The sequence below is a fragment of the Anomalospiza imberbis genome, chromosome Z (assembly GCF_031753505.1).
Source record: "Anomalospiza imberbis isolate Cuckoo-Finch-1a 21T00152 chromosome Z, ASM3175350v1, whole genome shotgun sequence".
Lineage (NCBI taxonomy): Eukaryota > Metazoa > Chordata > Aves > Passeriformes > Viduidae > Anomalospiza > Anomalospiza imberbis.
In genome coordinates this window covers 39175990-39203927 of record NC_089721.1, presented here as the reverse complement: position 1 = coordinate 39203927, position 27938 = coordinate 39175990, and the positions used below count along the sequence as shown (strand labels likewise).

Below are 27938 nucleotides of genomic sequence, written 5' to 3'. Positions count from 1 at the left end.
TGAACAGAAAAAATTCTTACATGTTTAACAAAATTCTTAGTGTGCTAGTATGTTAACGGGTTTTGCACTTTAACATACTTAGCAAGTGAGGCTACCAAAAGAAGCTGAGAGGAGCTTGCAAATGGCCTCCACAAATCAGCTGAACAGGGGAATACAGTGGCAAACAAAGTCAGTAACAACAAATAAAAACTAGAGGAGAAAAAAAAAATACACTAAGAGTCCCAAAATGTTTGCCATTAATGTTATAACGTTTGAATGAAATTGTCGTGTCATTGTAGTCCAGAGAGGAGCTTTATTCAATGAACAAGTGTTGCCAGAAAGGGAAGGGAATGAGCCATTGAGACAAGAGCTTAATAAGATTAGGCCATTCTTTGGTTCTCCAGAATATCTGAAAAGCTGCTAATTGACATTACCACTCTTTCAAAGATACAGCCAACATCATGCTTCTGGAGACTTGTCACCCTCTGACAAGCTCACCATTTAGAGGTGACTTCATTCTGACTTATTGCCAGCTTCATACCCTTTCCCTAATTCAGCTGGTACTGACAAAAGACAAGGTACACTGTTGACAGATCGCTGCTACGCTCCCGTGACCCCCAGCAACTTGGCATTACTGTCCTGGCCGTATTGCTCACCATTCTTGGCATTACACTGACCTCTGGTGGGTTGCAGGAAAATAAGACGCCGAGAAATAAAGCGGATGAAAAGCCAAGGAAATCATACCCTGCAACTTCGGTGGGAGTTCAGCGAGGGCACGCAGAAAGTCTGACTTTGAAAGTGCCCCAAGACAGCCCGATAGGAACAATGCCACACTAATGCCTCGCTGCTCACAAACCACTTAAGAGGTATTTCAGCTTTTTCACACGATGCTCTCTCCAAATACTCTATTGTGTTGTGTTAAGGTTTCCTGTAACACCACTAAAACATTGTACACACAGCAGCCCCTTAATCTTTATGAAGAAAAGGAAGCAAAGAATAGGTGGATCTGCAAGTTTTCTCTGCAACATACATCTCAAACTGAAGTGCGTATGTTTAACATTTCTTGACTCTTCTCCGGCTATATTTAACTATTTTTATTTTATTATCTTATATTGCACATTTTAGTGTGCCTGAAGGCAATTTGCATGTTTCTAGGAGTCTGACCGTTTCAGTGACCGGTTTTGTGGCATGCTGTCACAAATACCAGCACTGAAAAAACTCATGGAGCAGTTAATTAATATTGGGAACTGAAATGAGGCCACAAGCCAGAAAGGGAAGGAACTGGTTTTCTTGCTGAAGAAAGCACAACGGGGAATTTTTACCTTAAAAGTTAGTGCTGGAATTCACTCAGGAAAACTAAGGACACACCCAGACAGAGAGGAACAAAACAAGATGTTTATTGCAGATTCAGATTTTGACTGCTTATTAGCTTTCAGAGTGTTATAAACGCCAATCACTTGTTTCAAAAAATTTAGAAAACTTTAATAAAAATAGAATGGTTATAAAAATAATACAAATGTAGTAATAAAGGTTAAACAATTAGAGTTAGGACAATTAATGAGACAATAACAGCAAAGAGTTACAGCCCGGGCTGGGTACCTCTTTCTGGACAAAAGTGAGCCAGGAAAAGGACCCCGTTAAAAGAGAATTTACTCCTTAAGAAGGGTAATCTGTTGCATATACAAAACACTTTATGAATATGCATATATTTTATTTAAAACAAGAAATCCATCTGGTACTTGTCAAGAAATTTTCTGTAATCCCCAGGCGCCTTCCAGTCTAAGTCAGGCTTGAAGAAGTTCGTTTCTGTTGATAAGGAAAACCATAAACTCCTCTCCTCTGGAAAATTTATGGGTTTCTGTAATTGTTATCCCTGTGCAAAGAATTTTCTTGATTATCTTCTCCTTTTCTTGAGCTAATTAAAAGAATACCTTACACACATAATTTCTATTTTAACTACTAAAGCTTAATTTTAATTACAAAACTACATTTACTATATTATTAAAATGTTAATACAACACTTCTAATCAATATAACATAATACATATAGTATTCAATTTAGTATTTGCGAAAAGCCAATCATAAAATATGCATTTTTCACAACAGGAAATCAATGACTACTGAAAAGGACGAGGAGCCAGAACTGTGCTTACTGTGCTCGTAGAGTAATACTGAATAGTCATTTGCCCTTGCACATGGTGATAAATTTACAAAAAACTAACTTAATTAGACATTCTATTTCCTGGGGAGTGGTGGTACGGGGACCCCCTTCTGACTATGTCAGTTGCCGGCTGAATTTTGAAAATAAGAAATAAGAGTGAATGAAGAGATCATTTATGATATACAGTACTTTTTAAAACTAAAGTTAATGTCATTTAAAGCCTAAATAGGCTCTTTCAGTACTAACTTGTCAGAAATATTCTCAGGTCTGACAAAATACATCAGTAATAAGAAAAGGCCTTTTGTGCATGTTCAGGAAATGCCCAAGAATATTTTAACAGAAAGAAATCTCAGCTTATGTAGCTGTTAATAGCAGACTCACTTAAGTGCTGGGTTTGAAGCAGCTCAGCAGACCTTGAAAACACAAATGCTGTCCACAAGTACTCAAAGACACTGGTACCTCGCTGCTGCAAGTCTGCAGTGCCACTTGCAAACTGGTTTAATAGATTGAAAAGGAATGTGTGGAAAAGAACAAAGACACTAGAGAGTGTAGACATTATCATTGCTTTCTCCATTTGGCAGGATGACAAATAATGCACACAGCACTTTCAGCCAGCCAAATGATGACTTTTCAGGAAACCTTCAAGAACTTATTATTCTTTAGCCCTTTTACAATTTGGCTTAAAAATATTGCCAATAGGCACTGTAATAAAGCCAGTGATTAAATAATTGATCACATGCTTAGGAAACAAAAGAGAAAGTAGTATCTCACCATTAACTTCAAAGACAAAAAGGCTGAGTGTCTTACGCCTTTCACTAGGTAGGTTCAGCTTTTCTTTCTTAATCACTGTAGGGTCAAAGTTCTCCTCTTGTGCCCGGTGGCTGTGTTTATAAACTGGAATACATCAACTACTGCATGCTACTGGAGTGATTTAACTCGGATTCCACATAAGAGGCCACAAAGCTACAACAAGGCTTTGTATCAGAGCAGATAATTCACAACTGCTAACCATGAAAAATATACAATAAAAAGTCTGAACAACAAAGCCAACTGCTGGGACAGAAGTGTCCTGACCTGGCAAAGGAGAACTCACACTTTAACCTTCTGTTAAACCCCCTCACATATTTAAATGTTGTAACCGTTTCCACCTGAAGAGGTTGTTTTTATCTACTAGATACCTAAGAATTATTGTTAGTTATGCTTTCAATCTAGCATGTCTTGGTTTTGTAGAAATATTTACAACAAATAAAATTATCAAAGATTCAGAGAATAGGAATTCAAATTCACTGTGATCATCTGGAAGAGAGGCACATTAAGTCATTCCAATTTGAATTATGTTGCCACTTCCCAGAAAATTCTAACCCTGATAGGACTGAATGAATCCGTTGGAAAAAGTAAATAAATCCAGCTGTGCAGTATAATCACCTGTCTTTTGTAAATAGTGCCACTGAATATTTTTACTGTCTTCAAAGTTGTTCAATAAGAAAGGAAAAACAGGATGTGTGATCAATGTCCCTAACCTGTTTATGATCACGGTATATGATTGCTTCAGCAAGTTTACAGAGGACACCAAACTGAAAGGCATGAGAGGAGGGATTCTCTTCAGAGAGACTCCAACAGGTTTGAGGGGTGGGTTCATAAGACTTGGTGTTGCTCAGCCTGGAGAAGAGAAGGCTACAAGGCAGACCTTAAAGCCTGTAGCCTTTCAACACCTAAAGGGAACTTATAAGAAAGATATAGACAGGCTTTTTACCTTTGCCTGTAGTGACAGAACAATGAAAAATGGTCTGAAACTAAAAGAGGAGAAATTTACATTGGACATAAGGAAGAAATTCTTTATTCCGAGAAGAGAGTCAGATTGCCCAGAGAAGCTGTGGATGTCCCCATTACTGGAAGTCTTCAAAGCCAAGTTGGTGGGGTGGCTTTGTGCAGCCTGGTCTAGAGAAAGATGCCTTGCCAAAGGCAGGGAGTTTGGACTAGCAGGTCCCTTCCAACCCAGACCATTCTGTGACTCCGTGATTCTGTAACAACTTCTGGGTTCACCCAAAGTGACTACATCGTTCATACAGTCAGTTAGTGTTCTATAGATGGAACATTTTCTCATTTAGCTATTCAAGTTCTCCTATATACCCAGGCATAAATAATAAATGTCACAGACATTTAAAACTTTTTCCTCACTATACTGTTCACTTAGATAATCAAAACCCAGTTATATTTGACATAAACTTCTGTCCAGGCAAGTGTCCCTGAGCTGCAAATCAACTCTTGACTGTATCAGCAACACAGAGTAACAGATCTACTCTGATTTAATAGCTTTACTGTCACCAACAATCTCATCCATGTCCCTCCAAGACCACTACTTGTGAATTACAAGTATCACTTTACTCAAAGTGCTGACCTTTATGCATGCATAAAGTTTGGCTTGAGGCAACCTCGAAGACAATCTTCCTCATGTGCAAAACAGAATTTCAAATGACAAGCCAAAGGTATTACAGGTGATTCTGCTTAAAATTAATGTTGATGTTATTTTAGTTTGTGCTATAAACAGAGCACTAATATACCCTTAGACATGTCTAAGCATAATGATGCAAAAGCTAATTTCTTTATGAAGACTTTCGCAGAAGCTCTAAGTGGTGACATCTGCTTGCCCCTTAACATTTTCTTTTATTTATCTTTATTCCTCCTAACTGTCTTGGCTGCAATGAATCATGTCTCTTTGCCTCAGCATTAAGCAGCCTTCTCATAATCTCCTGTAATTTAGCTAAGGCCTCACACTCCAGGCTGTTCTGCAGAAGTGACTTGGCAACTCTGCCTTCCAGCCACTGTGTAAGTGCTTCCTCTGATATTCCCAGGTAAGGAGGAGCCAAAAGAAGCAAGCAGACCACAGCAGCCCCAAGAAGCAGAGCAAGGTGGATTCCAGCAAAGAACGTGAAACCCTGTCGAGAGCAAGAGAACGCTGACCACTCCACAAGCAAAGAAGCAGGCACACAGATAAAAACTGCACAGATATTCCAACTTGCACCTGATGTCTTGTGTTTCACCCACAAAAAATTGTGAACATTGTTTTTTTTGTAAGTGCGGGAATCAGTAGTATTGTAGAATTTTTGTTAGATGATAGCTTAATCCACCACAGCAAGGCAGGTAGGAGAGCTGTACAGGTTTCCATATAGCCGGCACCAGCCTCATCCTGCTCTTCCCTAGACATGGTGCCAGTTTATCCTCCTCGTGTACCTGCCTGTTCTGATTCCACCTTCTGACAGGATTGCAAATGTGTGAACGCAAGGTCAGGAAATGTAGAAACCGTGCACTCAGAGCTGAGCTTCTGCCAGTGTTCAAGCCTTAAATATTGAGGACTGTCGCAACTTGCAGTGTGAACCAAGGCTGGTTCCTCTCTCCATGTGCTCCCGGGCGGAGCAAAAGGCAGGACACTTCTGGGATGATGTGGCCCATTTTGGCTCTCTGAACACAGACACAGAGCCAGGTTTAGAAAAGAAACACTGCTTATTCTGCAAGGGAGTAAAGTGGAGGTTTCCACAAAAAAGCACACCAAAGGGTAAAAGGTCACAGCTTTCACACAGGAAAACATTCTCAGCCCAACTAATGCGTGTGTATTTCTGTGACGTAACCTTGCGCAATTCTTCCAACACATCCCTTTTCTTTATTAAGCAGCTTCTACTGTGTGTTATCTGAGGGCACTGGTTATGTTTACAAAAGGCATGGGGAATTCAGCCTGGGGACAGACAATTCAACCTGAAGGCATCGCAACCACGGTACACGGGATGGAGGTGTTTAAGTGATCTCCCCCCGTAAAGACAAAGGGAGCCCCGGGAATTTGCCCGCCACAGCGTCCTCGCCGCGAAGGCACAGGGATCACAGGGAGCACCCACAAAGGCCCCGGGAACATCGGGAGCTTCCACAAGGAATACGAAACCCCCGCAACTCCCCCTCCACAGGTCCCACATGCCTCGCAGTGCAAAGCACTGCGCATGCGCAGACAGGGATGCGACGCTGTCTCCCTCTCGGAGGCGCCTCCATCGTCGCTCTGACACAGCGGGGAGAGCCGATGCCGGTCCGCACCTCGTCGCCTTTCCGGGGCGGTGTCACCTGCTCAGGATTCCTTCTGCATGGATGGCCGAATCTGTAGCCTCTGGTCTGCGGCAGACCCAGTACGCGGCCGCTGCGCTGCGGGAAGAGGAGAAGGCGGTGCACGGCGTGCCGCGCTCCGTTCCGGGAGGGCTGTTTCGCCCCGCGGGAGGCACGCCGGGAGCAGCGGAGCGGCCGCAGCCGGAGCTGTGGTGTGAGGTTGTGGTTGTTGTCTTCGAAATCGGGCACTTACCTCGAGTACGTCTTTTTTAGACTCCTTGTACTCTTCTTGTGTCTCTGTCACTCTTCCAAGTAAGTCTTCTCCCTTTTTTTTTGCCTCAGATGAAAGCAATGGAAGTTGGTCAGTGGCCGGAGCATGCACCAACATGACAAAAGATGTCCCAAGAGCATGGTATTCTTAGCTTTTCTTATTAAATGTTTGCTCCGTATAAAATGTTACTTAATTGTGAATTTTGAAATATTTTTCAACTGATTAATTGCTCTTTTTCATAAGCTGTAAGTTTAATTTTGCAGAGGTAAAGAGGTCCCACACGTAAGTTTTGGCCTTTGTGTTGCCTGTTCATTCCTGTCCAGAATGGATGTGGTGTCAAAAAAGGCAAACAGGAATTGTTGCTCAAACTGGTTTAGGGAGCTGGTTATGTACCTTCCTCTGTTTTTGCAAGCACAAAAAACCCCAAACAACCTGTAGAAATAGTGTGGTTGAGTAGCTACATAGTAGATTTTATTCTTCAGTCTTTTAAACTGTAGAATCTGACAGTTACTGAAAGCGGAAAAACTAACATTATAATGGCTTATTATAGCATTGTTTAGCTCTCCTGTCTGTCATGACCTTTACATCTGCAGGTAATTAGTACATAACTTTCCAGGTTTCCAGCTGTGTCCTCTACTTTTTCTGTTGTAAAAAGATATTTACAGCTTAATACTCAGGCATGGAAAAGATTAAAATCTTATTAAAGGGGAAGAATTGTGTTTTGTTTTTGTAGATTTGTGGCTCTGTTATTCAATATTGAATAATATGTTGTTTACTCTTTTGCTGGGCTTTCCTTGATGCCCTTTTGAAAGTGTAAAGTGTACTTTGATATTGTCAGATTCCTGACAGAATGTTTAATGCTAGGAATGCTTCTTACAGATTTCTAGTGTGTTTTTCTGCAAGTTTGGGATCTCCCAGAGATAGCCCTGTGTGGTGAAAGCCTCTGGGTGTGAGAAGGTCATGTAGGAAGAAGCCACCAAGTGCTGATTGCACAGCTGTGAGTAACAATAATTCCTTGTGCAACTCTGTCCTGTAGCCTGCTCTTACAATGAAGCAGGCTTTCTGCTAAGAAGGAGGTCTGACACAATGACTTCATAGCAGAAATTAGAACGGAAACAGTGAGAGTGAGATCAGTCTGATGGCTCTATTCTTATCAACAAGAGCAAAGTGGAAGCTCTAAAATAAAAAATTTGGTGTGGGTGGCCTGTTAAATCAGTGTGTGGCTGCCAAGACAAGGACATTCTTTCTCACATTTGCTTTTAGGGGTGTGGTATTGTGGAGCAGTTCAGAACACGAGGATTGAAAATGTTAAAAAGACTGGCAAAATATGAAGGAAAGCTTGGAATCTCATATGCCAGATACTGCTTCACTGTAAAGTCTTGGAAAAGCCAACACTATTGAAAAGCTGAGTAGTGCAAGTCAGCCCAAAATTCATTAGTACAAACAAGGTATTAATAAAAATTGCATGCACTATCAAGTCTTTCTTTGTTGATGAGGCTGTGATTTGTGTAAACTACATAACCAAGGGTGTGACAAATAATCCAAGTCTCTGAAGCCAGGAACTTCTAGGACAATGCTGGAAATCTGGTGTAAGAATGATCCAGTACTACATCACTGTAGCTTTTGTTTGGGTTGGGTTTTTTTTCAGGAGAAAATGTAACTAATCTTCAGTGAAGTGATGAAAATCCTTCAGGTTGGCCATGATGCTCTTGAAAATAGTAAAATCAGAAAGTTTCATCAACTCAATGTTAAAATCTGCTTGAGCAACACAGATGCACTGAATCCTTTACCACTGCTTCTGGTAGGAAATGAGCCTGTGAAATCCATCCACACCTTCTGTACCCCAGGCACTGGGGACGTTTGCAGGGCTGCTACTTGTTTTTCCAACATAAAATTATTAAATCGTGTATTATTGGCTTACTGTTCCCAGAGTGTTTTCTAATGCAGAGTCATATGCATGAGTTAGTACTGCAGAAATTTCTGTTGATTTCCACTAGCCAGAAAGCATTATTACTGCCACCAGCTTGTAGTTACCAGCTGAATTCTCGCTTAGGTGGGCAAAAGGCCTTTATAACAGGCAGGCTTCTTAAAAGTTAGATGGACAAATTTTACGTTTTTGCCCATGGGATGAAGCGAAGCTCATTTTTATAATTTTGTACTAGTGTTGGGGATTTAGAGGATGTTACTGAAAAGAGCTGTCTGCTACATGTGTCCAGTCTCACAGTGTGTGTTTATTTTTTTCCTTAGGAAGAATTGTTAGAAGCAGCCGGAGAGCAATGCCTGTCTATTAAAACACTCCTCCCCTAAGAAACAAAAAACTGTTTAAAAGATGGACTATTAAGCCTCCGTGTAGTAAGACAAAGTGCATTTAACTACATTGTGTCAGTGTCTGGAAATGTTTATATAGACAAAAAAAATATATTTGTGTTTCTCAGAATTTCTGTCTTTTCCAAGCTTTAGTAACAATTGCTTCTGTTTCAGAGTTTGGACTTCTTTGTCTTATTGTTGGGATACCAATGTACCCCTTTGGATGAAACAAAGCCTAGGAATGAGTTGGGATGAGATGACTTAAACAGTGGTCTCCTGTAGTATTTGGAGATAGGGTTGGCTGAGATTTGTATTGTAGTGAGCAAAAGTAGAAGTTCCGCAAACCTGGCTTTAAAAATAGCAGGAAAGGTTTTTATCCAACATGGAGAATGGCAAGCTTGGTTTATTACCACCTTCACAGCTATGTCATGTGGTACTTCAGCATAACTTGGAGTGAAATACTCCTGAGATAGTTGGGATTTCTGTTTATTTTTCTAGGAAGACTTAACATGTTTTATCAGAAGAAAAAATGTTGAAATTGTGTATCTTGCAATGTGTGATTTTTCATTGCTGAATGTAAGCATGTTACTAATTCTAAGTGTAAGGTTATTTTTAGTTTGTCAAGCCAGAAGGAGATTTAGACAAGAGTAATTATTTTTTAGAGATCCAGCTTGTAATTATGGGATGTACTTGAAAGTTCAGGGTTTTTATTAGGGATTACATTCCCTGAAGATACCATCTGTTCAGGAGTTCTGCTCATGAGCCTTTGTTCTTGAAGTGTAAGACCAAAAAGGAGTAGCTTTCTTAAACTTTATTTTATTTTGTACGACTGGTTAACTGAATTGCACCCTTAAAAAACAGACTATAAGAATCTGCTCAGCAATAAAATCTGAAGAGAAACAATAAGGAATTTGTATTCTGGAACAGGTTACTGTGTGTACTGAAGCTCTACTTTGCAGGAACTGGGTGGAGACTGTGTGTTCCTGGGAAGTAGAAAAGTAAATCTTTTGGAGTTTGGGTTTTTTTTGCTTTTGCTTCTGCTTTATTAAACTCCTTTATCTTGACCCAAAGGATTTTTTCCATCTAATTCCCTTGCTCATCCTGTTAAGGAGGGGAGTGATAGAGCAGCTTGGTGGGCACCTGGTGTCCAGCCACGGTCAACATACCACAGCTCTTATTCAGGGAAACAAATACAGGAAAAAAACAGACACATTAAGGAGAGAGTGTCTGCCACGCTGGCTCTGTATCTATGTCTGCTTTGACAGCTTACACAGTCTGCTGTTGCTCTCTGGTGATTTTTAGGTGAGAAAAGAAACTGGTATAGATGTGCACTGGAAATGAAAAGCTTACACTGACAACTTCCTGATACAAGGTAAAATACTTAATCTGGAGAAGCTGTATCCTCAAGTGGATTTTAATTGGTACTACACCTGTTTTTACCAGATGGTGGTGTCAAATGAATCTGTATTTCTGAAGGCTTTGCTCCTTAGTGTAATGTAAATGAGACACACAGGCAATGCCCTAAAAATTCAAGTTTTACTTGACTTTTAAATAACCTGGACACAAGTATTGACACAGCCATCTATCAAACTCATTTTAAAATAAAGCACACAGTTGCTTCTTGAATACCTAATGTACATGGAACAAATGTATCACATTGGTATATTCATGTATGTTGTCTTCAAACACCTTTCTAGGGAGTTCTCAATTAAACAAATCTTCCCAAAACATGCTATCTCTTCAGTTCAATATCCACCTGTATAAAGGGAATTAATTTGGCAACTTAAATGGTAATGACTTTGAAACAAACATCATCAATATCATGAGCTTAGTTGGAATACAAGTTGCAGAGTTAGTGATACTGGTAAGAGATGCAGTGTAGAAAATAGCAGGTTGAGGCTAGTTCCAAATGAAATAAACCAGCCAACTAAGCAAGGGAACCAGTACAGGATACACAACAGTGCTTTTGTGCTGTGGTTAGCAAGCCCTCTTTATTGTATAAAATACATGTTTTGCAAAAGGTTGTACAAATATGTTTTAATTGTTGCTAATTAGTGAGAGTTCTGTAACTTACCAATGCTTAGCACTTACAGAAGTCTCAGAAGAGGTAAGGGCAGAGGCACAGTTAAAATCATTGGCCTGAGATCAATTCAGGAGAACTAGGATGAGAATGCCTCAAATACCAGTCCTTTGTCCAAGTGAGCAGGGGTCTATATGGCATTCAACCCCAGAGTAAGCTTCCTGACACTGTTACACATCTCATGTCTTTTGCCTGATTCATCAGGACGTACAAGTATTTTAGACTGACATCCAGACTCCAGATCTGAAAATGCAACTGCCTCTAGGCAGTGAATGCCCCAGGAGAGCTGGGGAAGGGTAGCAGCAGTGGAGAGGGCAAGGTGTAGCTCAGAGGTGTAAGAGGCTGCTCACTTAGACATGTAGAGCTAGTTTAGGTGTGGAAGGCATAGCTGTGACACAGTGTTTTCAGTGATTGATCACTTGTGTGTATCTCTCACAAAAATATCATAAGAAGGTGCTTTTCCTCAAATGATTGAGGAAAAGAAGCTTGAAGCGAAAGGAAGATCACATATATGAAAGAAATTTGCTTTTCTGACAGTGATATCCTTGTTGCAAGTTTTGCCTTGTTTTGGCACAGCAAAACATTTGGAAAACGTGTAATAGAGTCATTACATCTTTAGTCTTTTGTGGACACAGAACTGGATTGTAGTGGCCCAGGCTAACATCAGACTTGCTAAAAACCTGCTTCCTACGTAGTCTCATCAGGGAGAGATTCAAATCTAGGGCTGTCTCCATAAACTTCTCTTCTACATGCAAAAAGGTTGGCTTGATTACGAAACAACTCTCCAGAGAATTTAAACCTTTCACTACTAGACTAGACAGAAGCTATTTTCTGATGTAGTGCAGTAAGTAAAATACCATGCACTTGGCTGATGGTATCCAGCAATAACACACAAAAGGCCTGCAGGAAGATGAAAGCATACAGGAAAACATGAGGTTGGATATAAACCTTCTTGATCAATATTTAAAGACTGGCAAGATAGGTACACTATGTACAGATAATTCTCAAATAACACAAATCCTCCTGCAGTAGTAGATACATACTAATTACCTGTGCCTGGGTAAGGATAACAAACTAACAAACTAATGGTAATAATTAGAAAGCAGCAAACTATAAGCATTTGTGTAATGCTCCAAGCTGGAATACCTTCTCAAAGGAACAAGGAGTGGCTTTCATTGCTGACACTAACCAGTTCTTGTATAGTTTCTCATTTTTCAGTTATCTTCCAAAAGATTGTGATGCTCTCCATTAAGCCATTTTGCCATAGTGATGTTTTTTTTCCTAGGGGTTGGTCAGAGTTTTTTGTTGTGGTTTGGGTTTGGATTTTTTTTTTCCATTTTGGTTTGGTTTGGTTTTTGGTGGGGTTTTTTTGTTTGTTTGTTTGTTTTTTTTTGTTTGTTTTTTTTTTTTTTTTTTTTTTGTTTTGTTTTTTGGGGTTTTTTTTGACTGTTGTTCTTGACAATACTACACAAGGTTATAAACAGATCCTAAAGGATCATTTTAAATAGGAGCAATGACAATGAAACCATTTAACAAACTTAAAAAGCTGAGCAAATACTTTAAGCCAATCCAAACAATGTCCTAGAATTAAATCCACAGGAAATTTAAAAAATTCTAAAGAACTTCCATGAAAACTGAATTTTTAATACAGAAGGGTTCTTGCTCTTTCCTTCCCTTAGATTTGTTCACTGAGACTGTAGAAGCAGAGCTGTCCCAAGTAAATGACCAAAGAAAAGTATTTGTTAAGTGAATCTGTCTTCCCTGCAGCACTTCCCAACGCAGAGACCACTCCATACTGTGATAGGAATATACAAACTGTATGGCTGCCACCCTGGCTAGTAACATCCACCTGACAACCTCAGATCATGAAACAATGAAGAATCAAAAAATAAAGTGAAAAATAAAACACATTGTACAACATTTTGCTTACCAGTTTAGTCAGTTAAAATGTGTATTAGTAATCCCATGCCTCTTGTAAGGTGTAACTTAAACACCTTATGCTAACTCCAGTTCTCAAGCAGTGTTCTTTTCAGACAGGGACGCAATTCCCTGGTGCTATTTGGACTGGAAGACACAGGATCACTGCAAGTCTCATTGGGTTGTGAGGACTGAGTGTAGAGAGGATAGATGTAGAAAGGCACGTGAGCTGCTACAGCTGTTTGTGATGCTGTTTGACAAATTCAGTACTTAGTTCAATGATTACACTTAGCTACAAATTACTTCCACAACACAAAGACTTTGCTCAGCTCCCTAGCAAGTCAGCAACACCTGAAGGTTCATCCATGTGCTGACTGTGGACAAAAGGGAGGCAGAGAAGTGATTTTCAGATATTTTTAAGAAGTGGTTGAACAAGAGGAAAGCCAGGCATCACTTGAGATATGTATTAGAAGATAACCCAGTCAATCATCATTAAAACTTACTATTAATCGTTATCATTAAAACTCAGTGCAGCATCACTAAAACTTAGTATTCCTACCATGACAATAGAAAAAAATTATAATTCTCATACCTGAAATACTGCCTTTGTAATTTTAACATAGTAGAAATGGCTCAGAGAAAAGTGTCAGATTATTTTATATGAGATATTAAGACAGATTTTGCTAATCTAGATTAAAAAAAAAAAAGCTATTTTCTAGCTGTTTTAAATACTACTCCACAAGTTTCATTTAACCAGCACTGAAGTGCCTTGTTAAGCAGTCTTAACACAGTGGGTCAATTTATATTCCCCCGTTTCCAGTGTGCTTTACTACAAGTTGGTAAATGTATTTCTGTGGTATAGAATGTTCATTTAAATAGTCCCTCTACACAAAAGGACATTCAAAATTTAGAACACTTAAATCTGCCCAAAGCAAAGTAAGTCTGTATTACCTCTGGAACGCACTGCTACAGCATGTTACAGAGTCTAGTGTTTTTGAACTAAAATGGGTTGAGTCAGAATTTGTATCAACAACACAAGCATCTGTTATTGTGCTAGGTTAAAATAACCCTTGTAAGAGCTATCTGTCCTTATGTCTCAGAACATAAGTTGATCCCCATATAAATTGTGAAGATAATTTCCCCATATCACACTGTATTGCACAATTGACCAAAAATATGACTGTTTTACTTATCTTGAAGAATCTGATCCTGATCATGTCAGTTAACAGTCGCTTCTTGGAACAAGGCTATTGAGTTACAGAGCAGACCATGAAGCCTGTTTTGTTGCAGCAATTTTTTTGTTGTTGTTCATTTTTTGGAAATGTAACTGCTGATCTTTGAGTTTTGCAAAAACTTTTGGCTTGGTTGTCTGTCAGGCAGCTTGTCCTCAATCAGTCACACCTCTAGAATGGTGTTGGTGATAAAACCATTGCCTGATCTTCCCAGCAAGCAGGCTGCACTGCCAGATGTCCTGAAGGAAAGACCACCACGTTGACATCAGTTCGTTCCCTTGCACACGTAAAAAAATTATTACTTTCCAAAGACCAAAATCCATTCACCATCTTCAATTCATCAGTCAAGTCTCCACCTTGAAGCGTGACACCTGTACAGTTTTTAGAATCTTAGTGTTGGGTTTTCCATCAACATTATTAGTGGATAGCAGAGGTGGTTCTTCTATTAGGTTGTCCTTAGATCCATTCTGCCTCTGAAGAGAATAAATTAAATGCATTGTTGAAAAGATACAGCAGAATTTAAACACTATTTTGCTAACTTGTTATGAAATCCTTAGGCTATGGGTATGGCAATTCATATTATATATATATATAAATAAATATATATATATATATATACACACACACACACTCATCAGGAATATTAAAGTCCCTACATTTATTTGATCAAACAGAACTTTTCTCCCCTCTTGCCTCCTCCCAGCTGCTGCCTCTTTGTGCTATTGCCTATCAGGAAATGCCATGATAATTTTTTTGATATTTAGCAAAACGCAGCAAGCAAACACTCACAAGGAGTTAATGGCCACTGTCATGAGGGAGCCTGGGGCAGAGGGAAAAGAGAGGTGTTTGTAGACACTGAACATTTTAACATTACTGGTATGGTAAGTTAGGTGTCTGGAATTCTCCTGTCCATATTTTGGTTCTCCTGTTTTGTGTTTGTACAAAAGACCTGTGAGTGCTTTTGAATAGAATTTGTTTCTCACATTCAGTGCTCAATAAAACTGAGAGATATGGTAATGTAGTATATGATGAAAGACAGGGATTATGTTAGATTAACAAAAGGCAAGTTCTGTCCTTTTTAGTTGTCAATAGCCTAAAAAAATATTCAGTATTTGTGGGGGGAAAAAAATGAAAGAAAAAGAAAAGAAGCACTGTTTCAAGCCCAAGCAACAAAACTCTTCAGACAACTTCTAAAAGAGATGATTAAATGGTGTGATTACAACGGCATCACAACCACATCTGCATAATTCAAGAAGTGGTAAAAGTCAGTTTTCCTTCTGTGACAAGTAGATATGCATCTTAGGAATACATCAGACTGGGAGAGTTCTCCAGCAGCAGAAGCAAGTGTTCACAGGGGCATATGCTAAGAACTACATGTATTTTGGAATATAAACAAAGTGTAAGTAAAATAAAAAAATTCAATTCGTACTGCTGCTGAAAAAAATCTCATCTTTATTTTTCACTGAAAAACAAAGAATATCTTAAATAAAGCACTAGAGCCCTCCAATAAAAAGGAAAATTGCAAAGGATGTACAATAACTAACCTGTTGAGTCAGCTGGATGCTGGGAACTTTCCCATCTGAAGATCGTGTAACAGGCAGTGGAGGGACCAGATCAGTTTTGATACTGGAATTATGATATCGTAAAATGTAAATTGCTTTAATGAGGTAAACTGTAACTGTGCAGAGTAATAACAATGAAACTGACAGACTTCTCTATAGATCTAAAAGGCTTTTATCACCTGACTTGGGATATCTGACAGCTGTCATGCTGATCCTCTGTGGGCACTTTCACGGCATAGCCCATCCCATCCCATCCCTGTCTTTTCCTGGTCTTTGGAAGCAGCCCAAATTAATACAACATCATTGAATCATAGAATGGTTTGGTTTGGGAGGGACCATAAAGATCATCCAGTTCCACTTCTTGTCGTGGGCAGGGACACCTTCCGCTATCTCAGGTTGCTCAGAGCTCCATCCAACCTGGCCTTGGACACTTCTAGGGATTGGGTAGCCACAGCTTCTTTGGGCAACCTCTGCCATAGCCCAGCCACTCTCATGGCAAAGACAAGTCTCACATGAAAACATGGGTGTGCCACACCTCCTTCAGGGTGCCATCCAGCTGAAACTAGCCTTTCAGGTGGGGGCTGTTGTTCATATTTTTATGGCCTTGCTGCAACCTAGAATGGGGCTGTTGCTTTTCCATTCTTAAGTACTCCTCAGTCTTCTAGGAAAGACTGATCCACCAATTCATGAAGGGGGTTTTACCAGAGTTACCATGAAACAAATTGCAGAGCTAGCACAGATAACATGTTAACTCTATCAAGGATGAAGTTACCTGGAAAGCAACTCAAGGATTCTCATCCCCTAAGCAACTTTATGACCTACCACTAAAGACCAATACAGGTTTATTTCAGCCTTTTCAGTTTTTCCTCCTTCCAAATGGATCAAGAAAACCACTGTGGCTGAGAACAGACCATAACTGGTTTCAGAGTTTTTTCATTCATGTTTAGCTCTAAAGACATACTGTTCAGGGGGTTGCCTGAACCCTGTGCCACCACCCAGCCACATTTATGCAGCTTCTTACCACCATGATCTCTTAACTTCTGAGCTGCACTAGACTAGTTCAGTGCTAATAACCATGTTCACATACTTCACTTCAGACAGGACAGATCTCTCCCCATCGGAGCACTGGGACCGCCGGTACTGCCGGTAGCTGCGAGGGGAGTGCGAGTGCCGGATACGGATGGGGTCACCTTGAGTCCTGAGAGAGACACAGAAATCGTAACAGAGGGTCGGTAAACCAGATCTTCAGCACAAAACAAAAATTCAGCTGCAAACTGAGAGCCTTCCCATTTCATACTAAAGTGTAACAGATGGCTTCTGGCTGAATTTAAAGGGCTAATACTTCTTTTTCGAGGACTGTACTTGGAATTCAATGCTTTAAGAGAGCAGAGGTCACAAACTGGCATGCCCATATTTGAGAATGGAATTTTAGTAAAGAATGTATTAATTTATATGTCCTTAACATCAGCCTTTTCTGCCTAGTGGTGTTTGGAAGTACATGATAATGCAGCCCAGGATCCAATTTGTGCCACATTCAGCTGCTTGACACATGGGATCCCAAATGGTTAATTATTGCAGTGAAATGGATGTTGGTTCTTAAGGAAATAGTTATGCCCTGGCAGCTGCCCATGACAAGCCAGGGAAGGGGTTGCAGAGATTAAACAGTGCCTTGGATGACTGGAATATTTAAAACAAAGAAGTAGTTTAAGAAAAAATTGTTTTTCTTGTTTGCATTCACTTCTTTCTGGTTCTGTAGTTTATAATATAAGAAAGTTTCATGTCTAGCATAGGGAGACATACAGAACATACAGACAGGTTGATGAGTGTGTGGGAGAGATTAGGAGAGATTGGAAGAGGAAAAATATTTGATTTTAAGATTATTAAGTATCCCCACCCAACCCATCCTAGAGGAGTATTTGGAATAGATATGAGCTTATAGATTATATATAAACCCATTCCTATTTCAGCAGGACAGAGTTCACAGTAAAGTAAGAAAAGTGGGCCTTTATATTCACCAAAAAAAAAAAATTCTGACATAAACTCACTCTACTTTAGTGTATGGAATTTCTTTCAATTGCTCCTCAGATAGGCCAGATGGATCCACAAGCTCCTTCCTACAAAGGATCAGGAAAAGTAACAAATACAACAGTAACTGTGAAGAGCAAAAATTTTTATTATATTGGGCTAAAAAGATTTACCAAAACAAGCTGTTGTCAGCCCTGAAGCTATCTTGACATCAAAATAGGACACCTATTTTGAAATAAGTGTAACTTCACCTTGATTGCTTCAACTGCGTGTCTCATCCTGTTCCACCTTCTTCTCACCTCCCTGCAAATCTGATCTTGTCGCTTCACAATATCATGAACATTATGTGTGCTAAAGAGTGAATATGCTTTGGAATTCCTAACTATCTTCCTAAGTGGTAATGGGGTGTCATACTAAAAGTGTCAATATTGACATTTTGGAAGCCACACAGGAATAAATCTCTAAAATTATGTATTGTTCTTTAATAATTAATTTGCATACAATGGTCATCTTTATTCATTGCACTCAGTGACCTGCAGTATATTCTATATACAGAAGATCATTAACATACACATAATTTACTGAAACTAAATCAGTGTAGTGCCACAGTGGAAGGGAATTGAATAACTACATTAAAGGCAAACCAAGCATATCTCAGACCCTACAAGGACCATACTTACTGAATATGTTTCCACAGTTCTTCTTTAGCTTGTACATCTGGGCTTCTCCTATAAATAACAAAGACAACAAAGGCTCAGCTGTGAAAACCACTTGACATGTCGCTGTTCAAATAACTTTTAACAGCACAGACCCTGCACATAAACTATGATAAATATAATCCACCAGCGATTTCAATTTTAAGGTTTGTTATCTCAGAAAATTCATTAAACTTCATCACTTTATTTCAACTGAAAAGTCATTTCTTGAATGACAGGCTGTCAATCACAATTCCAGTTCCACCAGCTTTCAGCAAGAGTGTACATAAAATATAAGCATCAGAATTCCCCAAGCCAAATCACTGCCCAGTCACTGCCAACACTTATCCCTCCAATTACAACACATTTTGGAATAACACTTCTGAAAAAGGCCCTCAGAAATGTCCTGTGGCCCACAGAGCCCTTGGTGGGCAGATGGAGCCACAGGCCACAGGCCACAAATCAGTAATCCCAGCCATTCCCAGTGCACGCCAGTAAAGACCTGTGGCTCCACTGCAACTACAGTGCAGTCTCTCTCTTTCTGGTAATCTCCAAAAAGGGTTTCTGCTCAATTTATTTCTTTTTGGTGACCAATTAAAAAAAAAAAAAAAAAACCACAAAAAAACCCCAAACCAAACAGAAAAAAAACCCACAAAAAAACAACCACCAACAAACTAATCAAACCAGCAACCGTGCCTGTTTATGGACTTAAATATTTTAGCAAGTATTTAATTCACGTGCAAAGAACTTACCAAAGATGGTAATCTCCCTGTGGCAGACATAGATATCTAGCAGCAAAGCAAGCCTGAGGGGCATGTTTAGCATTTTCTACTAAATCACAGAATGGATGTTTCTAACGATAACCCCTTTATTTTTACTTTTCTTTTCCTTTCCTATTGCAAGGTAAGTGCAAAACCATCGCTGTTGTTTAAGCTGCACCTGGAATTCACCCAAACCCATTCAGACTTAAGTAAAGATATTAGACAGTGGCAAGGACTACATTTGCATGGAGAGATCAGGTATCTCTTTTCCTTGTTGTTATATAAGCTCAGTGCCAACAGCTAGACTGTTCCACACTAAGATGTGAGGGATGCAACTTTTAGACACATACAGCACACATAAACACGCCAAAGTTTCTCAAATATTAAGTCTTACACCATACAGCCTGATCTTTTTTTCTCTTAGACAAAAAGGCCTAATATATTCAAAGATGCTTTAGGAGGGATATAATCCAAATTTAGATGCAGATCAAGGAGAACAGCAGAGATCTGCATTTTTGCATGTCTAAATGGGCTCTCACCATTACCATGTTTGGCTTATTTCCAGACTTCAGCCTAGAAATACTGTTCAGAGACATCTCTATTGCAGTAAACACTATACAGCTGATGTAAAGCAGAATGTTTTGGGATGGTAATATTTTGGGATACTTTTTAGATTTTATAGGAACAAAAATACTAGGAGATACTACTTGACTGGTTTATAAGCATCAGAGAAAGACCAAAGGGCAAAAAATAACCTAGCATTTGTGTTTCCCTAGTAGGGTTAAATTAATTCATCCATAACCACCTCAGGCTCCAAGGCTTTCCAGGCAGGATGATTCCCATCCTGTTGTCCCTTCCAGCTCCTCAAGTTCTCATGGTGGCAACAGCTACAGCATGGGTGGTTTACAGTCCATTTGTTGTCTGTGTTCAGAGCTTTTTTTAAGATTTCTTTGGTTTCTGTTTATTATAATGCATTTAGTTTTCTCTGATTTTCACTTCTATCAGTGCCTCCTGCTTTCTGTGTACAATACCAGCTCCAGATATTTTGCTCTGTGATCTCTGCCATTTTCCCTTTTTCCATCCCTGCAATTACACTAGTAATAAAGACTTTGCTGTACAATACCAATTTAGCAGTATGACATTCCATGGTAAAAAAAAGAAAAAAAAAATAAAAAGGCTAAATACAGTACTCCTAATACTCCTTCACCCCTCTTGCATTTACTTCTCTTTATTACATCTGTCCACACTACTTTTAACTCTCTGATGCAGTAAATGCAGTGGCATTTAACAGCCTTTCTCACCCCTCAGTTTTGAACTGTCTGCCCCCATGTAGCTTCCTGCTTACAAAATAGCAGCTGCAAACCCTGTGATCACCCTGGGGGTGGAAAGATAGGCATCCTCTTCTGAGGCTGAATAATCAGACAATGGGGGATGTGAAAGCTCCCTGGAAAATGCCAGCTTCTCCAGGGAGGCTTTGTCATGCTTACAAGCCCTAGTTTGCCCGGGTAAGCAAAGCCCCAAGGTCGCTCCCTAAGCCAGGACCCGCACAAAGCAGGGTATTGTACGCACCACTGATCCATTTGATCAGCTCGTGGCTTTTACTTATTCTTGGAAATACGGTGGTTCAGGACCTGGCCTTAAGTTTCAAGTATCACAAAGCATCGTGCGAAGCCCCACTGACAGTAAGAAATACTAATTTGTGAGGCAGCATGGAAAAAGAGTGGCTAAATAAGAAGACATCTTCATTTCTCCACTTTCTGGGAACTGTGCCTCCTGCTTTCTGTGACCAGCTCCAGGTATTATGCTCTGTGATCCCTGCCATTTTCCTTCTTTCCATCCCTGGAATTACACTAATAATAAAGACTTTGCTGTACAATACCAATTTAGCAGTATGGCATCTCATGGAAAAAAAAAAAAAGACAAAAGGGCTAAATACAATGAATCCTCAGAGCAAACTTCTCTTAGACTTCACATCCTGCAACTAGTTATTTTCCATCTGTTTAAGAAGTGTTACCATACTGGGATAACCTTACAGCATTTATTCAGGTTAGCTCACCACCAAAGAATATAAAGAAATATGATGCAGATAAAGTAACTTAATTAAGGCATTTTCTTTCCAAAGGCCTGTTCCCCTTCCTTTGAAAGCAAAACAACAGAAAGCTTACAAAAAGAAAAGTGAAATGTAAGATGAAATGTAGGTATTGCATATACTGCATAGGATATTGATGTTTGTATGGTTCTTAAGAGCCCACAACAAAGCAATTCTTCTGTTAAATCTTTAAAGCCAGATCATAATCCCCCTTTTACTTTGTTTTCATCTTTTTACTGTGAATTTTTTTAGAACTCACTGGTTTGATATATAGGACTCAGACTGTCCAATCTCAGTATCTGAATCAATACCTTCTGGACAATTTGCATGCTAATCAATTTCTCTAATGCACAAGAAACCTAATGGGACTTCCAGTAAGTGATGAATCTCATGGAAGGGGGTTTTTGTTTATTTATTTCATTTGCACAAGCTGGAACAGCTCTACACATTAATAAGGTCTACATTAATTTTTGTGCCTGCATCTGCACCCTTATTAATATTTCAGTTTGAGTCACAAATGGTAAATTTAAATAGCCATGGAATTTTATGGCCATTCTTAATTAGAAAAAGCCCTTTGGCTACACGGATGTTTTACATGAACTCTTGAAAACAAACCCTGTGGAACTAGAACTGGGAGCTCTCTGCATTTCTTTATTCCTCGAGGAGAAAGAAAGGTTAAATTCCTGTCAAATACTTTTATTCCCAAGACCAAGGAGACACCACCTTGCCACCACAAATGATTGATATTACTCATTATCAAGCAAATGAAATGGACTGTGCCAGGCACAGTAACAAACATTTCAGACACTACTTCACATATCCAAAGGGAAGCTCTAGTTACAAATGCAATAATGGACTTACTGTGAAAGAATTACCTTTTCTACTAAATTTAAGGGTTTTTATCAGTTTTTGAATGGGCAAGTTGAAATGACCATTTGACATCATTTAAAACCAAAACAACCATAATCTATGGAATTATGTTTCCTTTTCTTCTGAACTGTATCCAGTCAAGTAAACAAACAGCTGAGCCAAACTAAATTAAATACACTCTCTTATAATGTACTACATGTTAACAGTTAAATGCCTTTTACTAATTTATTTTCAAAAATTAATTTGGGCTTATTTCATTGTCAGTTTGTTTGGTTTTGTGGGGCTTTTTTAACTGGAGAGTGTGATATAAAGGAATAGCAAAAGGAAATGAGAAACCTTCCAAAATCTTCAGGACTTCCTCATTTCTTTAGTTCCTCTAGGACCTTTGCTTTCTAAGTTAGATGCTTAATATCTATGTGTTTTTGCTAAAAGTAGTTTAAATGAAATATAACTCCAAATGTCACTGTGCTGGAAAATCAAAGCCATTTCCTTAAGTTAAGTTAGCCACAAGAGGGAACCCGTGCTGTCCAAACAATGAGATTTACCTGGCCTGTGGGGAAAAAAGAAAAGTTGGCTACAAAAGTAATTTAACCATTATTAACTGAGTATATTTCCTAGTTTACAGCACTTTCTGTATATAATAAACCAAAATCAAATTTAATCAACTGTATTCGCTGGATTCCATACAAATAAGCTTTAATATTCCTGACGTTTAGTAATATATCATTGTACAATTACACCTAATAACACATGACTTTTGTGCAGCTAAAAGTGAACAAGTCTGTACAAAGCCTGTTAAAGAAGAAATTCCAGTATTTGGACCTTTAAAGGTAAATTCTGTTCCTCATAAAGAAATAAAACTCTGCACTATAAAACTGGAGACAGCAATGAGTTCTATCAATATGGGCAACTGAAAATAGAACTCAAGTGGATTTTAATGCTGGAAACTTCAATGCTGACTATGATTTCAGTGATACCAAACAGTGTGTCTATGCCCCAAAACCAGGCAATTTTAGAAGGAAAATATAAATTAAAGGAAACCAACATTTTCATTAGCTTGAGAAAATTAATTTCAAAAGCTGATGACTTCACCATGTCAGAATAGGCTGTAAGCAGGAACAGCAGTGCCTGGCATTACGGCTCCATCATGGAAATCTTGACATTGGGATGCAATATACCACTGACTGCTGCTTGTCAGGGGTAATATGACATGGAAACAAGAACAGCTGCTTTTGTCTGGAACACCACTGCAGATATTATATGATTAAACAGGTGTGCATGTATTCCATAAAAATGTTTGCAGCTATCAAGTAAAATCTCAATGCTTCCACAGACATGCTGCCCAGAAAAGAGGAATCACTGTACTCATTACAGAACTAATGTTCAGTGAGCCACAGAACCATCCAGGACTTATTCCCAAGTGATGGACAGTTTCTCAGCAGCTTTGTTACAAAGCCCTCACTGCATTATTTGTGCCTTAAAATTCAAATCACTAAACAAAGGCAATTTGACCACAAAGACAAATCTTCTAATGTGGGAGTATGCCACATGAAAATCTCTGCTCCTCAGCAGCTGAGGGCCACCACAACAATGGAGATATTCCTCCTGCTCTTTAACACGATTAAACAGCCTTAATTTACACATCAAAGGGTGCAAGGGTTACATACGATCGAGATCTGTGCTTGGATCGCCGGTAGTTTGGATCTGCCTGGGTTTTCCCCTTCTGCCGCCGCAGCACAGCTTCCCACTGAGGAGCCGAGTCAACCATATCATTCTCCTGCCGCAATCTGCGAAGGAGATACCAAGAGTTTGCTGAGGGCTCTGAGTGCAGGACGCTCTGAGAAGCAATGGGGTATTTCCACTCCCACCCCCCAAAAACTCCAGCTTCTGCAATGTTGTACTTAACCTTTCATCTTGCTAAATTTTAACTAATGCTCCCAAACTGCTTTAAAGTGTAAAAACTATATAAAAGAAAACTCGCTGTTTTGTTATTTAGAAACAGTAGGAGCCCAAAATTTAATAATCCATGCCTTTAAGGACAGACCCACAACTTGCATTCTTCTTCCCAGTCCAAGCCAAACATCTGGAATTTTTTCCCTGTTTACACATTCCACTCTACCTCATCTCCACCAAATGGGAGACCCACATCATGCTACAAGGTTCTACTATTACAACTTTCAGAAGCACTTTACTGCAGCATGCACCTTCCGAGGATCCAGGGAAAAATCTGCTTGGTGAGTCCCCACTCAGAAGAATCATTCTTTCATCCCAACCTGCAACAAAGCTCAGGATGCATGCAGATCTCCATGGCACTCCTTCTGCACCATCCCCTGAGGCTTTGATCCCTGTCATGGCTTGTGTGGATCTAAATGACATGCTGTGCTTTTTATTTCTTCCCTTTTTATTTGGTTTCTTTAAAATCAGTTAATTCATTAATGAAATACATTACAGATTGCGCCAAATATCAAATTCTGTCAGCTCAGCACATTTGTTAGCAGGCTGCACTAATTCCACAATGCCACAGCCCTCTAGGCAGCCAGGCAGTGCTTGACTAAAGTTCCACAGATGCTTCCCACAGTTTTGAGGTTGCACATATGACTTTTGGGATGAAATGCTAAGGTGGTGGAGCAAATGGATATGCTTGGTCACAGCAGTGAATTTAAAATTCAGCAGGGATTTCAAAACATCTCTGGAAAATACCACCTAAGCGTGGATTGTCTGATCGGATGGTATGACTGGGATACTGGAGAAGCCAGAGGGAAGACTGACAGGTACAACAAACAAAGAAGCCAACAGAGATAAAGGGATTATACTGGAGAAGTAGGCAATGCAAAGTATGTTGTTGTTGCTCCTCACTTCAGATGTACTTTTCTCTTTGAGTTTTGAACTGTATCAGGCTAAACCAGCTACACAGGCTTCTGCTTTTCCTTTAATCAGATCTCTCTCACATGCATAATGAATTTTGAGCTCAATCCCCAACTACTGTAAACAGCCACAACTCTACTAATGGTATGAAGCATCTGGAGAAGACTGCAAACTCAGGTTTTGATTTCTGAGCAAATCTTTTTAAATCTGTAATCTGCTGACAGGTATTAACGTAAAGTTCTATCTAAGGATTTAGTAGAAAGACTCACACAGCAACAAGTAATGAGTTGTGATTTTCATCCCAAATAATCCAATTTGTACAAACAGCAATCATCTCATATGGTATAGACACCACCAACTGCCTCCCACACACAGCAGTCACTTGCACAAGAGTACTGAAAATCTAAATATATAAAGTTAGCATCACAGCTATTAAAACAAGTAGTGTCAGTGCAGTAAGTACTGTTGCACCATGGCAGAACTCTACAAGATGGAGACATGAAGAAACAAAACATATATTTTGCAGCTGCAAAGAAAGATAGTATGCTCACATTTAACAAAGTAAAAGTTCACCAAGGTACCACAATCTCTACATGAAATTCATTATTTGAATGCAATGCTCAAATTCTAATAATTTTGGAGCAAATTTTTTAGGTTTTTTGAGACAGAAATGACAAACATAATGCTGAAAGAAGTTTAGTTCAAATCCTAAATTTGTATTTAAAGGTACTTTTGAATAAAAACTGTTGCCCTTGTACTGAAAGCCCATTACAGTTTTTGTTTCAAACTTTTCACTGAGCACTGGCACAGGTTGCCCAGAGAGGTGGCAGTGTCTCCATCCTTGTAGATACTGAAAAGCTGTATGGGAGTGATCCTGCACTACCAGCTCTTGGTGGCCCTGCTGGAGCAGTGGTTGCACCAGATGACACCCAGAGATCCCTGCCAGCCTCAACCATTCAGTCACTCTCTGATTCTAATCAGATGTATATTCTAAGTGCAGAAGGAAAGCATGCTCCAGTACACACTGTCTGGTCCTTTTATATATTTTTATCTACACAATAAATTTTGACCACAGGATTGAAAATGCAAATGCAATTCTTCCGATTGAAATATGCTCATCACAGGTTCTTCTTCACTTTCATATGAACATCTGCTTAGGAGAAAACATTTATATAATGGAGGGAAACCTCAAAGATTGAGATTAGGTAAAAAGATTTTCCCCAAGATTTTTCTAGTTTTCTACCTTCTCATCCACATTTCTGGTTCTCTCTGATAATTTGTTTTCTTCTGGCAAATAGTTCACAGTGATCTCTTGTCATGTGAACAATATATTCTACTCTACTATGATCAGAAGCAGACTTCTTTGGTTAATGTGAATATTCACTCATTTTATTCCAATAAAATAAAACAATTTTGTTTCTGCTTGTGTCAGGGACCTGATTATTGTACTGGGAAATAAATTGTAATAGTTTATGCAACAGCAGAAACTTCAGCAACAGCAATTGCAAGCCTCATTATAATGTCCTATTTAACCTGCTAGGGCTAGCTCATCTCTGAAAACAGGAAAGCTGCTCAGAGCCTCTGACATTCCAGCTTGTTATGTTCCTGCTATGGATGCTAACAAATGCAGAAATTCATTATGACTGGTAGTTTTCCTGCACCTCCTCACAAGGAACAAGTCTTAGACTTCCAACTCATTTGGTACTTGTTTAATCTAACACTGATAATGATTTTTTTTCTGGTCAGATTTCAAGTGATCACCTAAGAACAAGAGATGCTGAAACATTAACATTTTTGTTGTATCTTCCATTTCTGAAAATGTGAAAAACTTAGAAACAACCAAAAAAAATTTTTTTAATTTTTTTTTTTTTTTTCCATGAAGTGAGGAAGTGTGGGTAAAGGTCCTTTCATTCTTCAAAAAAATTTAAGCAGTACTTAATCCTTCTTACAATTCAGTGTTTATATTGCCAGGAGTTCTTAAAAACATTCTTGTGGTCAGTCTCTAATTTCTTTCACTTGCTTGTGGAGTTCCCTGCACAAGGAGTTTCACAAGAGGAAAAAAACCTGGCAAGAGTGTTCTAGGAGAAAGGGATACAAAATACCATTTACTGCTGATCACTGAAACTACATTCAGCATGTCATTTAAACTTCAGCTGAAAAACAAACCTTCCATGCACAGTAGATTATTGTTAGCCAAGTACACTACAAGACTGTGCTATAATTTAGGTAAGCTTCAAAGAAATCCCACGTCCCAGATGTGCTTTATGCCACCCCATATGAGTGTCACAATGATTTTTTAACATTTCTTTAACTACTGCAAGTCATGCTGAAAATGTAATTATACTGCATATTCCTGCTGCACTATCTAGCATGCAATTATTTCTCAGAGCTTCCAGAGATCTGGAAATCATTTATCACTGAATATAAGACATGAAGAAATGATGGCAGCTCATGCAGACAGTAACTTAGAAACTTTGCCTTAAAACAGTTCCTCTTTTGTCTGTTTACATTTCTCTTGCACTGTGTTTATGTAATATCAGGAAATTCTACGTACTTTTAAAAAGTATATTTTCAGAAATACCTCCAGGATGTTGTGATCTCCAGTGCAACATAAAATACACAGCTTTGAAAGGAATTTATAAGAAATCAGTAGTTATGCCATCTTTTTCATACCAGCAACAAGAAAAATAGAATGTATAATACAGGACTTGTTAGCATCACTTGATATGAACTATTGCTGTCCTTTTAAAACTTGATGCTATACACATTTTGGACATTGATGCTATATACATTTTGGGCCCACACCTGACATTTTGGAAAACAAAATCTTTGTACAATTAAATACATTAATTTAAAAACAACACTGAGATTCATATCCACTAAAAATATTTTTACTTCCCAACAGCTTATTTTCTGCTTGAAAAAATCTGCACTTGAATTTGTGAGGTAAAAGTGTATGCTGAGACTATCACTATCAAGATATTATCCACTTTATTTGCATTTATACTGCAAGTCTTTTGTAAGTGTGGCCTGTACTTGAT

General features: G+C 39.0%; 1 protein-coding gene and 1 non-coding gene across 2 annotated transcripts in view; one reads left to right on the top strand and one right to left on the bottom strand.

Moving 5' to 3' along the window:
• Positions 1–6785: 6785 nt before the first annotated feature.
• Positions 6786–6913, top strand: LOC137465543 (small nucleolar RNA SNORA13). Its single transcript, XR_010994685.1, has one exon. It is a non-coding gene; the product is annotated as a small nucleolar RNA SNORA13 (small nucleolar RNA).
• Positions 6914–12561: 5648 nt separating this feature from the next.
• Positions 12562–27938, bottom strand: part of EPB41L4A (erythrocyte membrane protein band 4.1 like 4A) — a 113443-nt gene continuing 98066 nt past the window's right edge. The window contains exons 18-23 of the mRNA XM_068176295.1: positions 23700–23819; positions 18298–18345; positions 17638–17706; positions 16680–16790; positions 15575–15656; positions 12562–14503 (exon numbers count right to left, since the gene is read on the bottom strand). Of these exons, the coding sequence (XP_068032396.1) occupies positions 14375–14503; positions 15575–15656; positions 16680–16790; positions 17638–17706; positions 18298–18345; positions 23700–23819 (559 nt within the window). The 3' untranslated portion in view covers positions 12562–14374. The remainder of the gene's footprint in view (positions 14504–15574; positions 15657–16679; positions 16791–17637; positions 17707–18297; positions 18346–23699; positions 23820–27938) is intronic.